The 22,565-nt window shown below is 47.6% G+C and overlaps 1 protein-coding gene across 1 annotated transcript in view; it reads right to left on the reverse strand.

Moving 5' to 3' along the window:
- The window catches only part of TRPM2 (transient receptor potential cation channel subfamily M member 2), a 539,198-nt gene that overhangs the window by 507,380 nt on the left and 9,253 nt on the right, over positions 1-22,565 (reverse strand). The window contains exons 2-4 of the mRNA XM_068263660.1: positions 2,314-2,396; positions 1,766-1,931; positions 1,462-1,642 (exon numbers count right to left, since the gene is read on the reverse strand). Of these exons, the coding sequence (XP_068119761.1) occupies positions 1,462-1,642; positions 1,766-1,931; positions 2,314-2,396 (430 nt within the window). The remainder of the gene's footprint in view (positions 1-1,461; positions 1,643-1,765; positions 1,932-2,313; positions 2,397-22,565) is intronic.

Here is a 22,565-nt window from a genome sequence, read left to right on the forward strand (position 1 = left end):
TGTTACCTGTGCTCTGGGGACAGATGGTGGCATGGAGATTGGTGGACAGAGGAGGTCATGGTATAATGGGATCACAGAACGTGTATTATGATTGTCTTGTTACCTGTGCTCTGGGGGCAGATGGTGGCATGGAGATTGGTGGACAGAGAAGGTCATGGTATAATGGGATCACAGAACGTGTATAATGATTGTCTCGTTACCTGTGCTCTGGGGACAGATGGTGGCATGGAGATTGGTGGACAGAGGAGGTCATGGTATAATGGGATCACAGAACGTGTATAATGATTGTCTCGTTACCTGTGCTCTGGGGACAGATGGTGGCATGGAGATTGGTGGACAGAGGAGGTCATGGTATAATAGGATCACAGAACGTGTATAATGATTGTCTTGTTACCTGTGCTCTGGGGACAGATGGTGGCATGGAGATTGGTGGACAGAGGAGGTCATGGTATAATGGGATCACAGAACGTGTATTATGATTGTATTGTTACCTGTGCTCTGGGGACAGATGGTGGCATGGAGATTGGTGGACAGAGGAGGTCATGGTATAATGGGATCACAGAACGTGTATAATGATTGTCTCGTTACCTGTGCTCTGGGGACAGATGGTGGCATGGAGATTGGTGGACAGAGAAGGTCATGGTATAATGGGATCACAGAACGTGTATTATGATTGTCTTGTTACCTGTGCTCTGGGGACAGATGGTGGCATGGAGATTGGTGGACAGAGGAGGTCATGGTATAATGGGATCACAGAACGTGTATAATGATTGTCTCGTTACCTGTGCTCTGGGGACAGATGGTGGCATGGAGATTGGTGGACAGAGGAGGTCATGGTATAATGGGATCACAGAACGTGTATAATGATTGTCTCGTTACCTGCGCTCTGGGGACAGATGGTGGCATGGAGATTGGTGGACAGAGGAGGTCATGGTATAATGGGATCACAGAACGTGTATAATGATTGTCTCGTTACCTGTGCTCTGGGGACAGATGGTGGCATGGAGATTGGTGGACAGAGGAGGTCATGGTATAATGGGATCACAGAACGTGTATAATGATTGTCTCGTTACCTGTGCTCTGGGGACAGATGGTGGCATGGAGATTGGTGGACAGAGGAGGTCATGGTATAATGGGATCACAGAACGTGTATAATGATTGTCTCGTTACCTGTGCTCTGGGGACAGATGGTGGCATGGAGATTGGTGGACAGAGGAGGTCATGGTATAATGGGATCACAGAACGTGTATAATGATTGTCTCGTTACCTGTGCTCTGGGGACAGATGGTGGCATGGAGATTGGTGGACAGAGGAGGTCATGGTATAATGGGATCACAGAACGTGTATTATGATTGTCTTGTTACCTGTGCTCTGGGGACAGATGGTGGCATGGAGATTGGTGGACAGAGGAGGTCATGGTATAATGGGATCACAGAACGTGTATTATGATTGTCTTGTTACCTGTGCTCTGAGCCGCCTTCACAAGGCCCCGACTAAACTGGGTCTTCAATCTTGGACTAATGTTGAAGTTTTTAGCTCCTCCTGTCACTGATATGAGAAGACTTGGCACATGGAGTCCCCATTGTTCCGTCATAAGCTCAAACAATGTTCTGGGCTCTGTGTCACATGATGCGCGCACATACTGTACGGGAGGAAAGGCCACTATTATGTATACAATACAGAAAACCTGCCTTCACCAGCAATGGTGCTCTTCCACACAAGATGCTTTCAATTTACGGGTTAAATTAAGAACTTTTTCACTTACTTTGGCCCATGTCCTACTGGTCCCAGTGAAGGTCATATCTCCATGGGAATCACTGGGGAACTCTCTGACATGTTCCCGGGGATCCCATGTGTCTCCAGGCTTCACCTCAAGCTTTGGAGTAGCCTGAAAGTGTGTTTCTCTGCCATGTCCGCAGCCACAGGTCTCTCTGAGGGAGGAACAAAGAATCCAACCCATTAGCTATTTCTTCACAAAAATGCAATAAAGCAAAAAGGGACATTGTAATGTCATATTAGGACTCATCGGACTAGCTGGGCATTGGTGAAGGAGGAGGAAGGTTTGGACCTAACAGGATAATAGAATTCAAAAAGAATGGAGACGTTGCTGCTGGAATTGGATTGCAATGTGAACTACCTGCAGTTTATAACAATCAAATCAATATATCATCCAGTTAGAACAAAATATACTATGTGTATATATATATATATATATATATATATATATATATATATATATATATATATATATATATATATATATATATATATATATATATATATATATATATATATATATAGAGACATGCTTACCCTCCTGTGGACTTCTGTGGGATAAAGACGACACATTCCTTCTTCTTGACATGTTTAGACACCCAGGAGTTGAGGATATCAATCTATAAATGACAAGGAACAATTGGGCCACAAGGCACAAGGAGAGAGGAAGAGACGCAAGGGTGTAAGTGGTCCAGAAGAAGGAGGATCTGCAGCTGAATTGAGGTAGAGGGTGGAAGAGGTCCAGAAGGAGGAGGATCTGCAGCTGAAATGGGGTAGAGGGTGGAAGTGGTCCAGAAGGAGGAAGATCTGTAGCTGAAATGGGGTAGAGGGTGGAAGTGGTCCAGAAGAAGGAGAATCTGCAGCTGAAATGGGGTAGAGGGTGGAAGTGGTCCAGAAGGAGGAGGATCTGCAGTGGAAATGGGGTAGAGGGTGGAAGTGGTCCAGAAGGAGGAGGATCAGCAGCTGAAATGGGGTAGAGGGTGGAAGTGGTCCAGAAGGAGGAGGATCTGCAGCTAAAATGGGGTAGAGGGTGGAAGTGGTCCAGAAGAGGGAGGATCTGCAGCTGAAATGGGGTAGAGGGTGGAAGTGGTCCAGAAGAAGGCGGATCTGCAGCTGAAATGGGGTAGAGGGTGGAAGTGGTCCAGAAGAGGGAGGATCTGCAGCTGAAATGGGGTAGAGGGTGGAAGTGGTCCAGAAGGAGGAGGATCTGCAGTGGAAATGGGGTAGAGGGTGGAAGTGGTCCAGAAGGAGGAGGATCTGCAGTGGAAATGGGGTAGAGGGTGGAAGTGGTCCAGAAGAAGGAGAATCTGCAGCTGAAATGGGGTAGAGGGTGGAAGTGGTCCAGAAGGAGGAGGATCTGCAGTGGAAATGGGGTAGAGGGTGGAAGTGGTCCAGAAGGAGGAGGATCAGCAGCTGAAATGGGGTAGAGGGTGGAAGTGGTCCAGAAGGAGGAGGATCTGCAGCTGAAATGGGGTAGAGGGTGGAAGTGGTCCAGAAGAGGGAGGATCTGCAGCTGAAATGGGGTAGAGGGTGGAAGTGGTCCAGAAGAAGGCGGATCTGCAGCTGAAATGGGGTAGAGGGTGGAAGTGGTCCAGAAGAGGAAGGATCTGCAGCTGAAATGGGGTAGAGGGTGGAAGTGGTCCAGAAGGAGGAGGATCTGCAGTGGAAATGGGGTAGAGGGTGGAAGTGGTCCAGAAGGAGGAGGATCTGCAGTGGAAATGGGGTAGAGGGTGGAAGTGGTCCAGAAGAAGGAGAATCTGCAGCTGAAATGGGGTAGAGGGTGGAAGTGGTCCAGAAGGAGGAGGATCTGCAGTGGAAATGGGGTAGAGGGTGGAAGTGGTCCAGAAGGAGGAGGATCAGCAGCTGAAATGGGGTAGAGGGTGGAAGTGGTCCAGAAGGAGGAGGATCTGCAGCTGAAATGGGGTAGAGGGTGGAAGTGGTCCAGAAGAGGGAGGATCTGCAGCTGAAATGGGGTAGAGGGTGGAAGTGGTCCAGAAGAAGGCGGATCTGCAGCTGAAATGGGGTAGAGGGTGGAAGTGGTCCAGAAGAGGGAGGATCTGCAGCTGAAATGGGGTAGAGCGTGGAAGTGGTCCAGAAGAAGGAGGATCTGCAGCTGAAATGGGGTAGAGGGTGGAAGTGGTCCAGAAGGAGGAGGATCTGCAGTGGAAATGGGGTAGAGGGTGGAAGTGGTCCAGAAGGAGGAGGATCAGCAGCTGAAATGGGGTAGAGGGTGGAAGTGGTCCAGAAGGAGGAGAATCTGCAGTGGAAATGGGGTAGAGGGTGGAAGTGGTCCAGAAGGAGGAGGATCAGCAGCTGAAATGGGGTAGAGGGTGGAAGTGGTCCAGAAGGAGGAGGATCTGCAGCTGAAATGGGGTAGAGGGTGGAAGTGGTCCAGAAGGAGGAGGATCTGCAGCTGAAACGGGGTAGAGGGTGGAAGTGGTCCAGAAGGAGGAGGATCTGCAGCTGAAATATTGTAGAGGGTGGAAGTGGTCCAGAAGAAAGAGGATCTGCAGCTGAAATGGGGTAGAGGGTGGAAGTGGTCCAGAAGAAGGAGGATCTGCAGCTGAAATGGGGTAGAGGGTGGAAGTGGTCCAGAAGGAGGAGGATCTCCAGCTGAAATAGGGTAGAGGGTGGAAGTGGTCCAGAAGGAGGAGGATCTGTAGCTGAAATGGGGTAGAGGGGGGAAGTGGTCCAGAAGGAGGAGGATCTGCAGCTGAAATGGGGTAGAGGGTGGAAGTGGTCCAGAAGAAGTAGGATCTGCAGCTGAAATGGGGTAGAGGGTGGAAGTGGTCCAGAAGGAGGAGGATCTGCAGCTGAAATGGGGTAGAGGGTGGAAGTGGTCCAGAAGAAGGAGGATCTGCAGCTGAAATGGGGTAGAGGGTGGAAGTGGTCCAGAAGGAGGAGGATCTGCAGCTGAAATGGGGTAGAGGGTGGAAGTGGTCCAGAAGAGGGAGGACCTGCAGCTGAAATGGGGTAGAGGGTGGAAGTGGTCCAGAAGAAGGAGGATCTGCAGCTGAAATGGGGTAGAGGGTGGAAGTGGTCCAGAAGGAGGAGGATCTGCAGCTGAAATGGGGTAGAGGGTGGAAGTGGTCCAGAAGGAGGAGGATCTGCAGCTGAAATGGGGTAGAGGGTGGAAGTGGTCCAGAAGAAGGAGGATCTTCAGCTGAAATAGGGTAGTGGGTGGAAGTGGTCCAGAAGGAGGAGGATCTGCAGCTGAAATGGGGTAGAGGGTGGAAGTGGTCCAGAAGGAGGAGGATCTGCAGCTGAAATGGGGTAGAGGGTGGAAGTGGTCCAGAAGAGGGAGGACCTACAGCTGAAATGGGGTAGAGGGTGGAAGTGGTCCAGAAGAAGAAGGATCTGCAGCTGAAATAGGGTAGAGGGTGGAAGTGGTCCAGAAGGAGGAGGATCTGCAGCTGAAATGGGGTAGAGGGTGGAAGTGGTCCAGAAGAAGGAGGATCTGCAGCTGAAATGGGGTAGTGGGTGGAAGTGGTCCAGAAGGAGGAGGATCTGCAGCTGAAATGGGGTAGCGGGTGGAAGTGGTCCAGAAGGAGGAGGATCTGCAGCTGAAATGGGGTAGAGGGTGGAAGTGGTCCAGAAGAGGGAGGATCTGCAGCTGAAATGGGGTAGAGGGTGGAAGTGGTCCAGAAGGAGGAGGATCTGCAGCTGAAATGGGGTAGCGGGTGGAAGTGGTCCAGAAAGAGGAGGCTCTGCAGCTGAAATGGGGTAGAGGGTGGAAGTGGTCCAGAAGAGGGAGGATCTGCAGCTGAAATGGGGTAGAGGGTGGAAGTGGTCCAGAAGAAGGCGGATCTGCAGCTGAAATGGGGTAGAGGGTGGAAGTGGTCCAGAAGAAGGCGGATCTGCAGCTGAAATGGGGTAGAGGGTGGAAGTGGTCCAGAAGAAGGCGGATCTGCAGCTGAAATGGGGTAGCGGGTGGAAGTGGTCCAGAAAGAGGAGGATCTGCAGCTGAAATGGGGTAGAGGGTGGAAGTGGTCCAGAAGAGGGAGGACCTGCAGCTGAAATGGGGTAGAGGGTGGAAGTGGTCCAGAAGAAGGAGTATCTGCAGCTGAAATGGAGTAGAGGGTGGAAGTGGTCCAGAAGAGGGAGGACCTACAGCTGAAATGGGGTAGAGGGTGGAAGTGGTCCAGAAGAAGAAGGATCTGCAGCTGAAATGGGGTAGAGGGTGGAAGTGGTCCAGAAGGAGGAGGATCTGCAGCTGAAATGGGGTAGAGGGTGGAAGTGGTCCAGAAGAAGGAGGATCTGCAGCTGAAATGGGGTAGTGGGTGGAAGTGGTCCAGAAGGAGGAGGATCTGCAGCTGAAATGGGGTAGCGGGTGGAAGTGGTCCAGAAGGAGGAGGATCTGCAGCTTAAATGGGGTAGAGGGTGGAAGTGGTCCAGAAGAGGGAGGATCTGCAGCTGAAATGGGGTAGAGGGTGGAAGTGGTCCAGAAGGAGGAGGATCTGCAGCTGAAATGGGGTAGCGGGTGGAAGTGGTCCAGAAAGAGGAGGATCTGCAGCTGAAATGGGGTAGAGGGTGGAAGTGGTCCAGAAGAGGGAGGATCTGCAGCTGAAATGGGGTAGAGGGTGGAAGTGGTCCAGAAGAAGGCGGATCTGCAGCTGAAATGGGGTAGAGGGTGGAAGTGGTCCAGAAGAAGGCGGATCTGCAGCTGAAATGGGGTAGAGGGTGGAAGTGGTCCAGAAGAAGGCGGATCTGCAGCTGAAATGGGGTAGAGGGTGGAAGTGGTCCAGAAGAGGGAGGATCTGCAGCTGAAATGGGGTAGAGGGTGGAAGTGGTCCAGAAGAAGGCGGATCTGCAGCTGAAATGGGGTAGAGAATGGAAGTGGTCCAGAAGAGGGAGGATCTGCAGCTGAAATGGGGTAGAGGGTGGAAGTGGTCCAGAAGAGGGAGGATCTGCAGCTGAAATGGGGTAGAGGGTGGAAGTGGTCCAGAAGGAGGAGCATCTGCAGCTGAAATGGTGTAGAGGGTGGAAGTGGTCCAGAAGAAGGAGGATCTGCAGCTGAAATGGGGTAGAGGGTGGAAGTGGTCCAGAAGGAGGAGGATCTGCAGCTGAAATGGGGTAGAGGGTGGAAGTGGTCCAGAAGGAGGAGCATCTGCAGCTGAAATGGGGTAGAGGGTGGAAGTGGTCCAGAAGAGGGAGGATCTGCAGCTGAAATGGGGTAGAGGGTGGAAGTGGTCCAGAAGAAGGCGGATCTGCAGCTGAAATGGGGTAGAGGGTGGAAGTGGTCCAGAAGAAGGCGGATCTGCAGCTGAAATGGGGTAGAGGGTGGAAGTGGTCCAGAAGGAGGAGGATCTGCAGCTGAAATGGGGTAGAGGGTAGAAGTGGTCCAGAAGAAGGCGGATCTGCAGCTGAAATGGGGTAGAGGGTGGAAGTGGTCCAGAAGGAGGAGGATCTGCAGTGGAAATGGGGTAGAGGGTGGAAGTGGTCCAGAAGGAGGAGGATCTGCCGCTGAAATGGGGTAGAGGGTGGAAGTGGTCCAGAAGGAGGAGGATCTCCAGCTGAAATAGGGTAGAGGGTGGAAGTGGTCCAGAAGGAGGAGGATGTCCAGCTGAAATGGGGTAGAGGGTGGAAGTGGTCCAGAAGAAGGCGGATCTGCAGCTGAAATGGGGTAGCGGGTGGAAGTGGTGCAGAAGGAGGAGGATCTGCAGCTGAAATGGGGTAGAGGGTGGAAGTGGTCCAGAAGAAGGAGGATCTGCAGCTGAAATGGGGTAGAGGGTGGAAGTGGTCCAGAAGGAGGAGGATCTGCAGCTGAAATGGGGTAGAGGGTAGAAGTGGTCCAGAAGAAGGCGGATCTGCAGCTGAAATGGGGTAGAGGGTGGAAGTGGTCCAGAAGGAGGAGGATCTGCAGTGGAAATGGGGTAGAGGGTGGAAGTGGTCCAGAAGGAGGAGGATCTGCCGCTGAAATGGGGTAGAGGGTGGAAGTGGTCCAGAAGGAGGAGGATCTCCAGCTGAAATAGGGTAGAGGGTGGAAGTGGTCCAGAAGGAGGAGGATCTCCAGCTGAAATAGGGTAGAGGGTGGAAGTGGTCCAGAAGAGGGAGGATCTGCAGCTGAAATGGGGTAGAGGGTGGAAGTGGTCCAGAAGGAGGAGGATCTGCAGCTGAAATAGGGTAGAGGGTGGAAGTGGTCCAGAAGGAGGAGGATCTGCAGCTGAAATGGGGTAGAGGGTGGAAGTGGTCCAGAAGGAGGAGGATCTGCAGCTGAAATGGGGTAGAGGGTGGAAGTGGTCCATAAGGAGGAGGATCTGCAGCTGAAATGGGGTAGAGAGTGGAAGTGGTCCAGAAGAAGGAGGAGGATCTGCAGCTGAAATGGGGTAGAGAGTGGAAGTGGTCCAGAAGAAGGAGGATCTGCAGCTGAAATGGGGTAGAGGGTGGAAGTGGTCCAGAAGAGGGAGGATCTGCAGCTGAAATGGGGTAGAGGGTGGAAGTGGTCCAGAAGGAGGAGGATCTGCAGCTGAAATGGGGTAGAGGGTGGAAGTGGTCCAGAAGGAGGAGGATCTGCAGCTGAAATGGGGTAGAGGGTGGAAGTGGTCCAGAAGGAGGAGGATCTGCAGCTGAAATGGGGTAGAGGGTGGAAGTGGTCCAGAAGGAGGAGGATCTGCAGCTGAAATGGGGTAGAGGGTGGAAGTGGTCCAGAAGGAGGAGGATCTGCAGCTGAAATGGGGTAGAGGGTGGAAGTGGTCCAGAAGGAGGAGGATCTGCAGCTGAAATGGGGTAGAGGGTGGAAGTGGTCCATAAGGAGGAGGATCTGCAGCTGAAATGGGGTAGAGAGTGGAAGTGGTCCAGAAGAAGGAGGATCTGCAGCTGAAATGGGGTAGAGAGTGGAAGTGGTCCAGAAGAAGGAGGATCTGCAGCTGAAATGGGGTAGAGGGTGGAAGTGGTCCAGAAGAGGGAGGATCTGCAGCTGAAATGGGGTAGAGGGTGGAAGTGGTCCAGAAGGAGGAGGATCTGCAGCTGAAATGGGGTAGAGGGTGGAAGTGGTCCAGAAGGAGGAGGATCTGCAGCTGAAATGGGGTAGAGGGTGGAAGTGGTCCAGAAGGAGGAGGATCTGCAGCTGAAATGGGGTAGAGGGTGGAAGTGGTCCAGAAGGAGGAGGATCTGCAGCTGAAATGGGGTAGAGGGTGGAAGTGGTCCAGAAGGAGGAGGATCTGCAGCTGAAATGGGGTAGAGGGTGGAAGTGGTCCAGAAGGAGGAGGATCTGCAGCTGAAATGGGGTAGAGGGTGGAAGTGGTCCAGAAGGAGGAGGATCTGCAGCTGAAATGGGGTAGAGGGTAGAAGTGGTCCAGAAGAAGGAGGATCTGCTGCTGATATGGGGTAGAGGATGGAAGTGGTCCAGAAGAGGGAGGATCTGCAGCTGAAATAGGGTAGAGGGTGGAAGTGGTCCAGAAGGAGGAGGATCTGCAGCTGAAATGGGGTAGAGGGTGGAAGTGGTCCAGAAGAAGGCGGATCTGCAGCTGAAATGGGGCAGACAATCGGGTAAACACAAGCTTCAAGAGAGATGGGTGGAGATGTGTACATAACATAAAGAGTAAAAGTAAGAAATTAATTTCGGTGAGCATTGTAAAATAATGTGAGAAGCACAGAGAGACTTTACAGCTCCAGAAATAGCTGTATGATTTGCTGGAGGGTCATCACCTAGATAGACAGGTCCACCAGCTGCCATAATATCTACCTATGCTTCCTAATGTTTTTTACAAAAGTCGTTAATGGTTTTGGCGCTAAGTCAATAGAATAATAATGAAATCGGGAGACAAAGAAACCTGGGAAGGGCCATGGAGCTGCAGAGAGGAGAGAGGATGGCTTGAAGAAGGGGAATGACATAAAGAGAAGGGAACCAACATCAGGAATAGCAAGGCTCAACCGCTCAACCAGCTGTCACAAGTCTTCTTTTATTGCATTATAAAGAGCAATTCATAACTTGGAGTAGAAACCCTTTCTCAAGTGCTGAAGAGGTCAGGTGACAGGAAGAGGACGAGAGGAATGGAGAAAAGGGGTGAAATGAGCTCAGGGGACAGGAAGAGGAGGAGTAACATGGAGAAAAAAAGGTGACAGGAAGATGAGTAACATGGAGAGAGGGGGTGAAATGAGATCAGGTAACAGGAAGAGGAGGAGAAACATAGAGAGAAGAGGTGAAATGATGAGGTCAGGTGACAGGAAGAGGAGAAACATGGATGTCACGGACGGTTGCGGGGCCGCAGACGCGTCCTGGAACCGCCCGTGAAGAAACAGCGATCATACTCGATTCTCTGCATCGATTGCGCTTCAGATCAATAGAATCTGGATTGATTGTGTAGGAGCATCTGTCTTTTCTCCACAGAGAAAAGACATCAGCTTAAAGAGACACTGAAGCGGAAAAAAATATATGATATAATGAATTGGTTGTGTACTATGAATATTTACTAGAAGATTAGCAGCAAAGAAAATATTCTCATATTTTTATTTTCAGGTATATAGTGTTTTTTCTAACATTGCATCATTCTCTAATCTGTGCAGATTACACAACACTCAGCATTCAAAATGAGTCTTTCAGAGCAGTCTGTGAACTAATGACCTCTCCTCTGCCAAAGAAAAAGAAAACTGTTTACTTACAGTTGAGATAATAAAAGTCAGAAGACAGCCCTCTCCAGGACTAACTTAGTCGGAGAGCTTAATGGCTTGTTTGCATAGAGATAACAACTGGAGTTTCTCAACTCTTCCTGTACTGGAAACAATTAGACTGATGTATCTGATCTTAATGTTTTCTTTCTTAGCTGTACTACACATACAAATCATAATATCATCATTTTTTTTTTCGCTTCAGTGTCTCTTTAACTGCAGGATGGCTCTTTTGATATGCTAATGAGCAGGAACAAACCCTTGTGTTCAGGAAGCTAATCTCCACAGGGGGGCCATAGAAAGCCAGCCGAAGCGGCTCCGACCAGGCCAAATATGAATGCATGTGGGGTATGGTTTCTTGACGATTATATGGCAACCATACCTCGCACAGCTATAAAATTCATATCGTCTTGTTCGGTAAATTCTGGCCATCGTGCTGATATGAAACTCATTGTGATAGTCCGTCCGGTTATTGAGGTATGACCCTTCTCAAGAACTGGACCCGCTGCACTAGCCATGTCTGATGTCATATTAATCTGTATTTTCTGACAAGTATGAATCTGTTACCCCCCTAAATATAACGTGTATCATTCATGAGTTACAGCGTTTTATAAGTTTAGCCCTAAAATCTCTCAGAGGGAATAAACTGTCATTGGTGGGTGACTCAGAGGGGGCCGGCATTGCCACACCCCCAAACCAGCTTCATCAAAAGCATATGCGAGGGGCTCTCCCCTCATTCCTCCATTTTTCCACCTTCATGAACACACGGCCACCGTGAGGAACAAGTGGTGGCCATCTTGTCGGAACTGAACAAAGAACATCTTCCATTTTGCTTGGATTTTAAACTTTGCTGAACTGAACAAAAGGAACTCTACAAGTTTTCCCAGAATGGACATATTTCCATGAAACTAAGTATTTTTTCTTCCTTTTATTTCGTACTGGCTATTACTGTTTTAATAATTGTTGATTTTAATAATTGTCTGTATATATTAATTATTTATATTGCTTTCAATAAACCGACGCTATCGTCAGTTGTTGTTCCAGCTGCCCTATTATTCAGCATACACAGAAACTGGACTCAGGTCTCTGAAGAGACGCTACTATTGTTGATATCTAGACAGAATAGAGTGTTTTTAACCGTTTTTATTTGCAGGTCGAGAAAGAACCAGTTAGTGAGTCCCTCTGTCTCAGAAAACAGAGGTGGTGGCAGTTATACCCTGAAGTCGTGTGTAAGTTGTAATTACCGTACCTCACAGGCTCCCTTCTGGTTTGTCTGCGGCCAATTCCCAATGGTTCCTGCGACCAGAGTTCGCATGATCCGTGCGCTGGCACCGTTTGGAAGGCCATTTGCGGTCTGACCACTAGGGCTCCAGTGACAATGGAGAATAGAAGTGATATGATGAGGTCAGGTGACAGGAAGAGGAGAAACATGGAGAATAGGGGTGATATGATGAGGGGAGCTGTCCTCTTTAGTAAACGTCACATCAAAAGATCTTATATTCCTAGTCTTTAGGTTTATGTTTGTAAATTTCAGAAATATAACAAACCCTGAAGACCTGTAGCAAGCTACTGCTTCATGTCTATACTTATGAACAAGGTGAACAACCATACATTGACTGAGCAACATAAATCTAAGAGGACAGAGCTCCAACCAATAACTCTGTGATTATGCAGGAAGACTGCAGGAGAGAGGCCAGACTGCAATCATGCAGGAGAGAGGCCAGACTGCAATCATGCAGGAGAGAGGCCAGACTGCAATCATGCAGGAAGACTGCAATCATGCAGGAAGACTGCAGGAGAGAGGCCAGACTGTAATCATGCAAAAAGATGCCAGGAGAGAGGCCAGACTGGAATCATGCAGGAAGACTGCAGGAGAGAGGCCAGACTGCAATCATGCTGGAAGACTGCAGGAGAGAGGCCAGACTGCAATCATACAGGAAGACTGCAGGAGAGAAGCCAGACTGCAATCATGCAGGAAGACTGCAGGAGAGAGGCCAGACTGCAATCATACAAGAAGACTGCAGGAGAGAAGCCAGACTGCAATCATGCAGGAAGACTGCAGAAGAGAGGCCAGACTGCAATCATACAAGAAGACTGCAGGAGAGAGGCCAGACTGCAATCATACAGGAAGACTGCAGGAGAGCGGACAGACTGCAATCATACAGGAGGGCAGCAGGAGAGAGGCCAGACTGCAATCATGCAGGAAGACTGCAGGAGAGAGGCCAGACAGAGAGAGGCCAGACTGCAATCATACAGGAAGACTGCAGGAGAGAGGACAGACTGCAATCATGCAGGAAGACTGCAGGAGAGCGGACAGACTGCAATCATACAGGAAGGCAGCAGGAGAGAGGCCAGGCTGCAATCATGCAGGAAGACTGCAGGAGAGAGGCCAGACGGAGAGAGGCCAGACTGCAATCATGCAGGAAGACTGCAGGAGAGAGGCCAGACTGCAATCATACAGGAAGACTGCAGGAGAGAGGCCAGACTGCAATCATGCAGGAAGACTGCAGGAGAGAGGACAGACTGCAGTCATGCAGGAAGACTGCAGGAGAGAGGACAGATTGTAATCATGCAGGAAGACTGCAGGAGAGAGGCCAGACTGTAATCATGCAGGAAGACTGCAGGAGAGAGGACAGACTGCAGTCATGCAGGAAGACTGCAGGAGAGAGGACAGATTGTAATCATGCAGGAAGACTGCAGGAGAGAAGCCAGACTGCAATCATGCAGGAAGGCTGCAGGAGAGAGGGCAGCCTGCAATCATGCAGGAAGTCTGCAGGAGAGAGGACAAACTGCAATCATGCAGGAAGACTGCAGGAGAGAGGCCAGACTGTAATCATGCAGGAAGACTGCAGGAGAGAGGACAGACTGCAGTCAGGCAGGAAGACTGCAGGAGAGAGGACAGATTGTAATCATGCAGGAAGACTGCAGGAGAGAAGCCAGACTGCAATCATGCAGGAAGGCTGCAGGAGAGAGGGCAGACTGCAATCATGAAGGAAGATACAGGAGAGAGGCCAGACTGCAATCATGCAGGAAGACTGCAGGAGAGAGGCCAGACTGCAATCATGCAGGAAGACTTCAGGAGAGAGGCCAGACTGCAATTATGCAGGAGAGAGGCCAGACTGCAATCATGCAGGAGAGAGGCCAGACTGCAATCATGCAGGAGAGAGGTCAGACTACAATCATGCAGGAAGGCAGCAGGAGAGAGGCCAGACTGCAATCATGCAGGAAGACTGCAGGAGAGAAGCCAGACTGCAATCATACAGGAAGACTGCAGGAGAGAAGCCAGACTGCAATCATACAGGAAGACTGCAGGAGAGAGGGCAGACTGAATAATGCAGGAAGACTGCAGGAGAGAGGCCAGACTGCAATCATGCAAGAGAGAGGCCAGACTGTAATCATGCAGGAGAGAGGCCAGACTGCAATCATGCAGGAAGACTGCAGGAGAGAGGGCAGACTGCAATCATGCAGGAAGGCAGCATGAGAGAGGCCAGACTGCAATCATGTAGGAAGACTGCAGGAGAGAGGCAGAACTGCAATCATGCAGCAAGACTGCAGGAGAGAGGCCAGACTGCAATCATACAGGAAGACTGCAGGAGAGAGGCCAGACTGCAATCATGCAGGAAGACTGCAGAAGAGAGGCCAGACTGCAATCATGCAGGAGAGAGGCCAGACTGCAATCATGCAGGAGAGAGGCCAGACTACAATCATGCAGGAAGACTGCAGGAGAGAGGCCAGACTGAAATCATGCAGGAGAGAGGCCAGACTGCAATCATGCAGGAAGACTGCAGAAGAGAGGCCAGACTGCAATCATGCAGGAGAGAGGCCATAATGAAATCATGCAGGAGAGAGGCCAGACTACAATCATGCAGGAAGACTGCAGGAGAGAGGCAGAACTGCAATCATGCAGGAAGGCAGCATGAGAGAGGCCAGACTGCAATCGTGCAGGAAGACTGCAGGAGAGAGGCAGAACTGCAATCATGCAGGAAGGCAGCAGGAGAGAGGCCAGACTGCAATCATGCAGGACGACTGCAGGAGAGAGGCAGAACTGCAATCATGCAGGAAGACAGCAGGAGATAGGCCAGAATGCAATCATGCAGAAAGACTGCAGGAGAGAGGCCAGACTGCAGGAGAGAGGGCAGACTGCAATCATGCAGGAGAAAGGCCAGACTGCAATCATACAGGAAGACTGCAGGAGAGAGGCCAGACTGCAATCATGCAGGAAGACTGCAGGAGAGAGGCCAGACTGCAGGACAGAGGTCCAGACTGCAATCATGCAGGAGAGAGGCCAGACTGCAGGACAGAGGTCCAGACTGCAATCATGCAGGAGAGAGGCCAGACTGCAATCATACAGGAAGACTGCAGGAGAGAGGCCAGACTGCAATCATGCAGGAGAGAGGCCAGACTGCAATTATGCAGGAAGACTGCAGGAGAGAGGCCAGATTGTGATCATGCAGGAGAGAGGCCAGACTGCAATCATGCAGGAGGACTGCAGGAGAGAGGCCAGACTGCAATCATGCAGGAAGACTGCAGGAGAGAGGCCAGACTGCAATCATGCTGGAAGACTGCAGGAAAAAGGCCAGACTGCAATCATACAGGAAGACTGCAGGAGAGAAGCCAGACTGCAATCATGCAGGAGAGAGGCCAGACTGCAATCATGCAGGAGAGAGGCCAGACTGCAATCATGCAGGAGAGAGGCCAGACTACAATCATGCAGGAGAGAGGCCAGACTGCAATCATGCAGGAGAGAGGCCAGACTGCGATCATGCAGGAGAGAGGGAAGACTGCAATCATACAGAAAGACTGCAGGAGAGAGGCCAGACTGCAATCATGCAGGAAGACTGCAGAAGAGAGGGCAGACTGCAATAATGCAGGAGAGAGGCCAGACTGCAATCATGCAGGAGGACTGCAGGAGAGAGGTGTCATGATTCTAATGCATTGGTATGCAATGCAAGGGAATCGCAAGGACGATTGTTCTGTCACTATGCAAGAAACAGACTGGAATTAAAGGAATGAATATAAAGATTTATTGCAAACAAACTCAAAAGATAAACAGCATAAATGTTGTACATTAAACTCATGTACAGAGTATGCAACTAAACAATTAGCATTAAGTTTCTGCAGAGAATCATACAAACATCAGGCTATTAGTATAAGCAATGGTGCAACTGAATCTGACACAGTAGCAGAACCTATCAGGGATTGTATATGCTATGGGCCCCCTGCATATAGGATAATATGCAAATGTATCCCAAGCATAACAATAGTGTGCACACTGAACCCCGAACCTGACTAATATATACACATGAAAATAATATACACTATTTACAAAGGCAGAGCATCAGAATATAATCGGCAGGCAACGGAACGTCATACATGCAGGGTCAAACCAGAGAAATAATCAAGATACAATCGCTTAGGCAAAGGGTTAGTCAAAATACAGCAAACAGGTCAAACACGGTAAGAGCAGATACAAGGCTGAGCAAGACAGGAAGGCTAGGACTCAGGATCAGGAACTGACATTGATGAGCTAGCACAGAGTGGTCTGTTAAAGCAGCTTATATAGTGTGCAAGAAAGTCAGATGACAAAGTCCAGGTGATCACAGAGCTGCCCTCATTAAATCTGCAACAGTTTCTGTGAGAGAGACCTTTAGAGCATAGGTTCTCAACGTGTGGTACGCGTACCCCAGGGGGTACTTCTGAGGGTTCTAGGGGGTACTCGGGCTTGATTATACTTAACCAAAAATAACAAATTTAGAGTTTTAGAAAATGATAAATCTTATTTAAACAGCACCAAATTAGTATTTTAGCTAATTAAAAGCAATAGTAAAGGGCGCATGCGCGGCGCGATCCAAGATGGCCACCTGATCCCCGAGCTCCGCACCTCGCTCCAGCGCCACTCATAATAGCGGCGAACTCACGGGAGATAGGCGCCTCTTTTGCAGCACCCTACACTCAGGAGTAGCCGGGGAATTGATCTATGGGCGGCAGGAAAAAAACGAAGCAGGCCAAGAGCAAACCACTGGATCAATACCTTCTCAGGCCTACTTCCGCAACGCTACCCGGAAAGCCTGTCATGGCGGCTAAGGGATCCAAAGCTGATACGGCTGTGGCGTATGTGACGAGAGAGGTCTTGGAATCCTGCTTAACGGATCTTCATAAAAAGGTAACGAACTCGATGAAAGAGACTATCAATGCGGCCCTAACTGATATTAGAGCTGACATAACCTCTGCCTTGACTCGCACGACATCGTTAGAAAAAGACGTAGCTGACTTACAGCAGAAATGTGACTATCTAGAAGAAGAAAACGCTAGACTGATAGACTCAGTGGCGGAATTACAACGTACCGCGGAAGATCACGAAAACAGAGACCGCAGGCAGAACTTACGCTTCAGAGGGGTGCCCGATACTGTCCGTCCAACGGACATCAAGAAATACCTCACAGACCTCTGCACAACTATATCTCCAGATACACCTTTAGATATGTGGAGGTTTGACCGAGCACACAGAGCCATCGGTCCCAGGCCGGTTGGGGCTCCTCAATTGCGTGATATTATCGCCCGCTTTCATTTTTATGAAGCAAAGGAACTGATTGTTTTAGCTACTAGAAACACGCTTTCATATAACTTCCAAGGAACAGACATTCAAATTCTAAATGACCTCTCTTCTATCACATTGGCAAAAAGAAAGAAACTGCGCCCAGTAACACAGCTGCTACGAGAAAAGGGTATCCCATACCGGTGGGGGTTCCCCTTTAAGCTGATAGCAACTCAGGATGGAAAGGTACATGCCATCTCTTGCCCAGAAGATTCCGGCGATCTGCTGAAGGGATTAGGTTTGCAACTCCCTAAAAAAGATACCACGACACCAGAGGATTCAGCGTCTGGACTTACTCATGAGCAACCAGCCTCATCACCTCCTAAAGAGCAAAGGGAGACAACTAGGGTGCCATCCTCGTGACTATAAACACTGTCTATATCATTAAGGCTATAGTTTATCTTTTATCTTTTGATGCCACATAATATTGCCTATTTTCTTTATGTTTAATATCTATCTAGATACGACATGAGTGACGAGGGGGGGAGGGGGGGTGTATTTCGGAGTATTGGGGTGGCCGGGTTGGGCTGGGTCTGCTTACCCAATAGTGGTGTGAGGCGGGTCACACCCTGTCCGGGTGCACGAGTCACTCAGACTAAGATGTTTTCTGGTTATAATAGTTCTATCTTAATGTTGATAATAACAATACAATATGTTAGAACCTCTAGCAAGTCATTCAGATCAACGAAAGGAGTTCTTTGTAACTCCTGCTCTCCTCTGTATTCTATCTCTATTTTCTACTCTCTTTCTCTTTTCCTTTTCTTTTCTACGTCAGAGGTGGATGGCCTAGTCAGTCTTAACCACTTCACCACTGAGGGGTTTTACCCCCTGAGCACCAGAGCAATTTTCACCTTTCAGCGCTCCTTCCATTCATTCGTCTATAACTTTATTATTACTTATCGCAATGAAATGAACTATATCTTGTTTTTTTCGCCACCAATTAGGCTTTCTTTAGGTGGGACATTATGCCAAGAATTATTTTTTTCTAAATGTGTTTTAATGGGAAAATAGGAAAAATGTGGGGAAAAAAAAATTATTTTTCAGTTTTCGGCCATTATAGTTTTTAAATAATGTATGCTACTGTAATTAAAACCCATGAAACGTATTTGCCCTTTTGTCCCGGTTATAAAACCATTTAAATTATGTCCCTATCACAATGTTTGGCGCCAATATTTTATTTGGAAATAAAGGTGCATTTTTTTCAGTTTTGCGTCCATCCCTAATTACAAGCCCATAGTTTATAAAGTAACAGTGTTATACCCTCTTGACATAAATATTTAAAAAGTTCAGTCCCTAAGGTAACTATTTATGTATTTTTTTTAATTGTAAATTTTTTAATTTTTTTTTAATTACAAAAAAAAAAAAATGGGGAATGTGGGAGGTAATGAGTTAATTTTATGTGTAAAAGTCATTTATTTGTATGTGAAAAATGTGTAGGGTGTAGTTTACTATTTGGCCACAAGATGGCCACAGTAACTTTTTGTTTTAATGCGACCTCCAAGCTTCCTTCCGGAAGCTTGGAGGAAGAATAAGGAGGCTGGACACGTGAGTTTTTTCTCACAATGATCGCGCTGCCCATAGGAGAGCAGCTGATCATTGCGGGGCTTAGATCAACGAACGGGAATGGATTTTCCCGTTCATTGATCTCTGGGCGAGCGGGCGGCGGCGGTTTTACTAGCGGCGGGCGGCGTGTTTACGAGCGGGAGCGCGGGCAGCGTCGGGAACGCGGAAAGTACGTGTTTCTCCGTCCCTGGTTTTTAAAGGATGGAAAAAGGGGCGGAGAAATACGTACGCGCGGGGGTAAAGTGGTTAAAACGGTGATGTCTGGGAGGGCGCCCCCTGGGATCCTGCGCACATCAAGTACAGATACTCCCTTACTTATTTTGATAAACGATGGTTAAGGTACTTACTTTAAACGTTAAGGGCTTAAACTCAATCAGGAAACGCCACCTAGCCTTACGCGACCTTGAACGCTCCAAGGCAGACTTTATATTTTTACAGGAAACTAGATTTTCCAGATTAAAGCCAGGTTACCTGAAAAGTAAAGTCTACCCAACAATCTATCTTTCTAGTTCTTCTTCAAAAAAAGCTGGTGTGGCTATTCTGATTCATCATTCTTGCCCTTTATTGGTGACAGATGTGTGCAGGGATCCTGGGGGACGCTTTCTTATAGTCAGGGGGACGCTACATGGTATAGAACTTTTATTAGCTACAATCTACTCACCTAACGAGGGTCAAACACAATTTCTAGAAAAAGTTCTCTCTAAGATTTCAGACACAGGGACTAATTATAAAATATTGGGGGGAGACTTTAACCTAATTTATTCACCTACAATGGATAGGAAATCAGATATTCTCCCTTTAAACTTTAAATCCATCTGTTCCTCTTCGCATAGATTTAGAGATACTCTGAGGCGGCATGGTCTCTTGGACGCATGGAGGATCCAGCATCCTCTGGACAAGGACTATACATTTTACTCTCACACCTGTGGCACGTTCACAAGGATAGATCATATATTTATCTCCCCTCCTCTTCTCTCCAGCTTATTGGACTCCCGAATAGGTCCAATCTCTTGGTCCGACCACGCCCCGTTAGAGGCTTCGTTTAATTTGACCCACACCCCTTCTATTAGGACAAGCTGGAGGCTGAATGATAGTCTACTCATAAATGAAGATATAGTACAAGATATAAGTCAGACACTGCAGGAATATTTTACAATCAATGAGGGTTCTGTGAGATCCAAAGCAATTATTTGGGAGGCTCATAAAGCAACCATTAGAGGAAAGTTCATAGCTATCGCCTCCAGTCGTAAAAAAGAGTACAATAAACAACTTTCAGAGCTGTACAATAAGCTGATCTTAGAGGACGAACAGTTTAAAAAACACCCCACCACTGAAAAATATAGAGCCGTAGAGAAAACGCGCAAAGCCCTTTCAGAGCTACACTTCCAAAAAATTGAGAAATCCTTAGCATTTACCAAACAACTATTCTCTGAAAAAGGCAATAAAGCCCACTCCCTTTTAGCTAAAAAACTACGAGGAATCCAAACCCGTAATGCAGTGTTCGCTCTAAAAGATAAGAGAGGGACTCCCCACTATGATCTCAGAGAAATAGCCGCAATATTTAAGTCATACTTTACCTCACTCTATAACTTGAATGAACAAGTAGAGAAATCACATTCTCATGTTGATGAGATAAATAAATATTTAGGGGGGTGTGGATTATCTATGCTGTCTCAGACCCAAGCCGCTTCTTTAAATACAATAATCACGCAAGAGGAAATTAAAGAAACTTTAAAGCCCCTCAAACCCCACAAGGCCCCTGGTCCAGATGGATTCACGATAGCATACTATAAGAAATTTTCAGATATACTCATACCTATAATGACTACATTATTTCGGGCCTTTATGGATCAAGAGCAAATCCCAAACTCAATGTTGAACTCACACATGGTGGTAATTCCCAAACCCAATAAGGACCCCTTAGATTACAAAAATTACAGACCCATTTCATTGATCAATACGGACCTTAAGATCCTCTCTAAACTTTTAGCTAATCGCCTCTCCCCTCTAATGCCGTCGTTAATCCATCTGGACCAGGTGGGTTTCATCACTGGTCGATATGCGGGAGATAACATCAGAAGATCGATAAATATTATTGATTATATTAATCATAATAAAATTGAATCACTTATATTAAGTTTAGATGCAGCAAAAGCGTTTGACCGCTTAAATTGGACCTTCCTATTTCAGTGTTTGAACTATATGGGCTTCACTGGCTCCTATTTTCATACTCTGCAAAAATTATATACATATCCTAAGGTGGCACTGAAAATTCCATACACAGATTCTAATGATTATTTCGGGATCTCTAATGGTACCCGGCAGGGTTGCCCCTTGTCCCCACTACTTTTTGCCCTCTCGATAGAGCCCCTGGCGGCCAGGATAAGGGGCAACCCTGATATACACGGCATCGTGATTGGCAGTCAGGAATACAAACTATCCCTATTTGCTGATGACGTTTTACTTACCATCTCACAACCACTAATTTCATTAGCCTCTCTGAAATCCGAAATTAATCTATACGGTGATCTATCCAACTATAAGATAAATGACTCCAAATCTGAGGTTTTACCTTTAAACATCTCCGACAGCAGAGTATCCTCAATTTTGATGGGGTATTCATACAAGGTTCAACAAGAGTCCTTGAAGTATTTAGGAATAATAATCCCTAAAAATACATCACAGATGGTCAAATGTAACATTTCTCCCCTGTTCTCTAGAATTTGTGCTGATCTAAACAAGTGGGAAGATTACCCCATCTCATGGATAGGTCGAATGGTTTCTTTTAAAATGAACTCCCTTCCTAAGTTGTTATATGTTATGTCAGTTATGCCTCTAGATATTCCAAAGCATATGTTTATTCCTTTACAACGTAAAGTCTTCCAATTCATCTGGCACCATAGACCGCCCAGGATAGCTAGATCAGTCCTATTACATCAAAGACAATATGGGGGCCTATCAGTTCCAAATCCTTTATAATTATTATATAGCTTCTCAACTCCGACAAATGATAGCCTGGCTCTCTAAGTACCCCCACGCCTCTTGGTCTCAGATGGAATTCCACCAATTTGCTCCATGGCACCCTAGCTCTGCTCTCTGGTCAAACACCAAGCTTATTCCTCAATCTACAAGGATTTTTTCTTCTATCACTACGAATATTCAACTTTGGCATTCTCTCCAAAAAAAATTGGTACTCTTTACTCCAAATTCCATACTTCGTCCGGTCTTTGGCTCTCCGGACTTCAGCCCAGGTCTTACCCTCAAGACAGATTCAAAATGGCGCATCAACCACATCACCTTTATAGAAGACCTTCTGGATCCAACAGACTATCGACTACTCTCTTTTGACTCTCTAAAGGAGAAGCACCAAATGGACAACTCCTACTTCTTGCAATATATGCAAATAAGGAACTTCCTACGTTCGATTTCACCTACTTTAACATTCCCTAAAAAATCAGAGCTAGAAGTAATATGTGAAATGGGCCCACAACAAAAAGGTTTAATTTCAAATCTGTATACCTGGATAAATGCTCCTACTCGCAAAACAGCTAATTATTGTCATAACTATATGAAATATTGGGATGATGTATGCGGTACTCAAACCTCCTTGGAATCTTGGTCTAAGATATGGGTCAACGCAGCCAAGACCTCCATCTGCGTCACTACAAAAGAAAATATATATAAAATAATGTTAATGTGGTATAGGACCCCAATTAAACTACATAAGTGGTTCCCATCGGTTTCCCCACTTTGTTGGAGGGATTGTGGCGATCTTGGATCATTATTCCACATCCTATGGGACTGCCCTCAAATTAAGATTTTTTGGGCAGATGTTATCCAACTTATATTTCAACATACTAATTTAGTGGTCCCTAATGACCCTTGGTATTGTATCTTGGCAAAACCCATTCCAAAAGTAAAACCACATGTTCAACGTTTGTTTAACCACTACTTGACAGCAGCTAGATGTTTAATAGTCAAACACTGGAGAGATCCTCATATCCCATCCAGAGCTGAGGTCTTG

The sequence above is a fragment of the Hyperolius riggenbachi genome, chromosome 2 (assembly GCF_040937935.1).
Source record: "Hyperolius riggenbachi isolate aHypRig1 chromosome 2, aHypRig1.pri, whole genome shotgun sequence".
NCBI lineage: Eukaryota > Metazoa > Chordata > Amphibia > Anura > Hyperoliidae > Hyperolius > Hyperolius riggenbachi.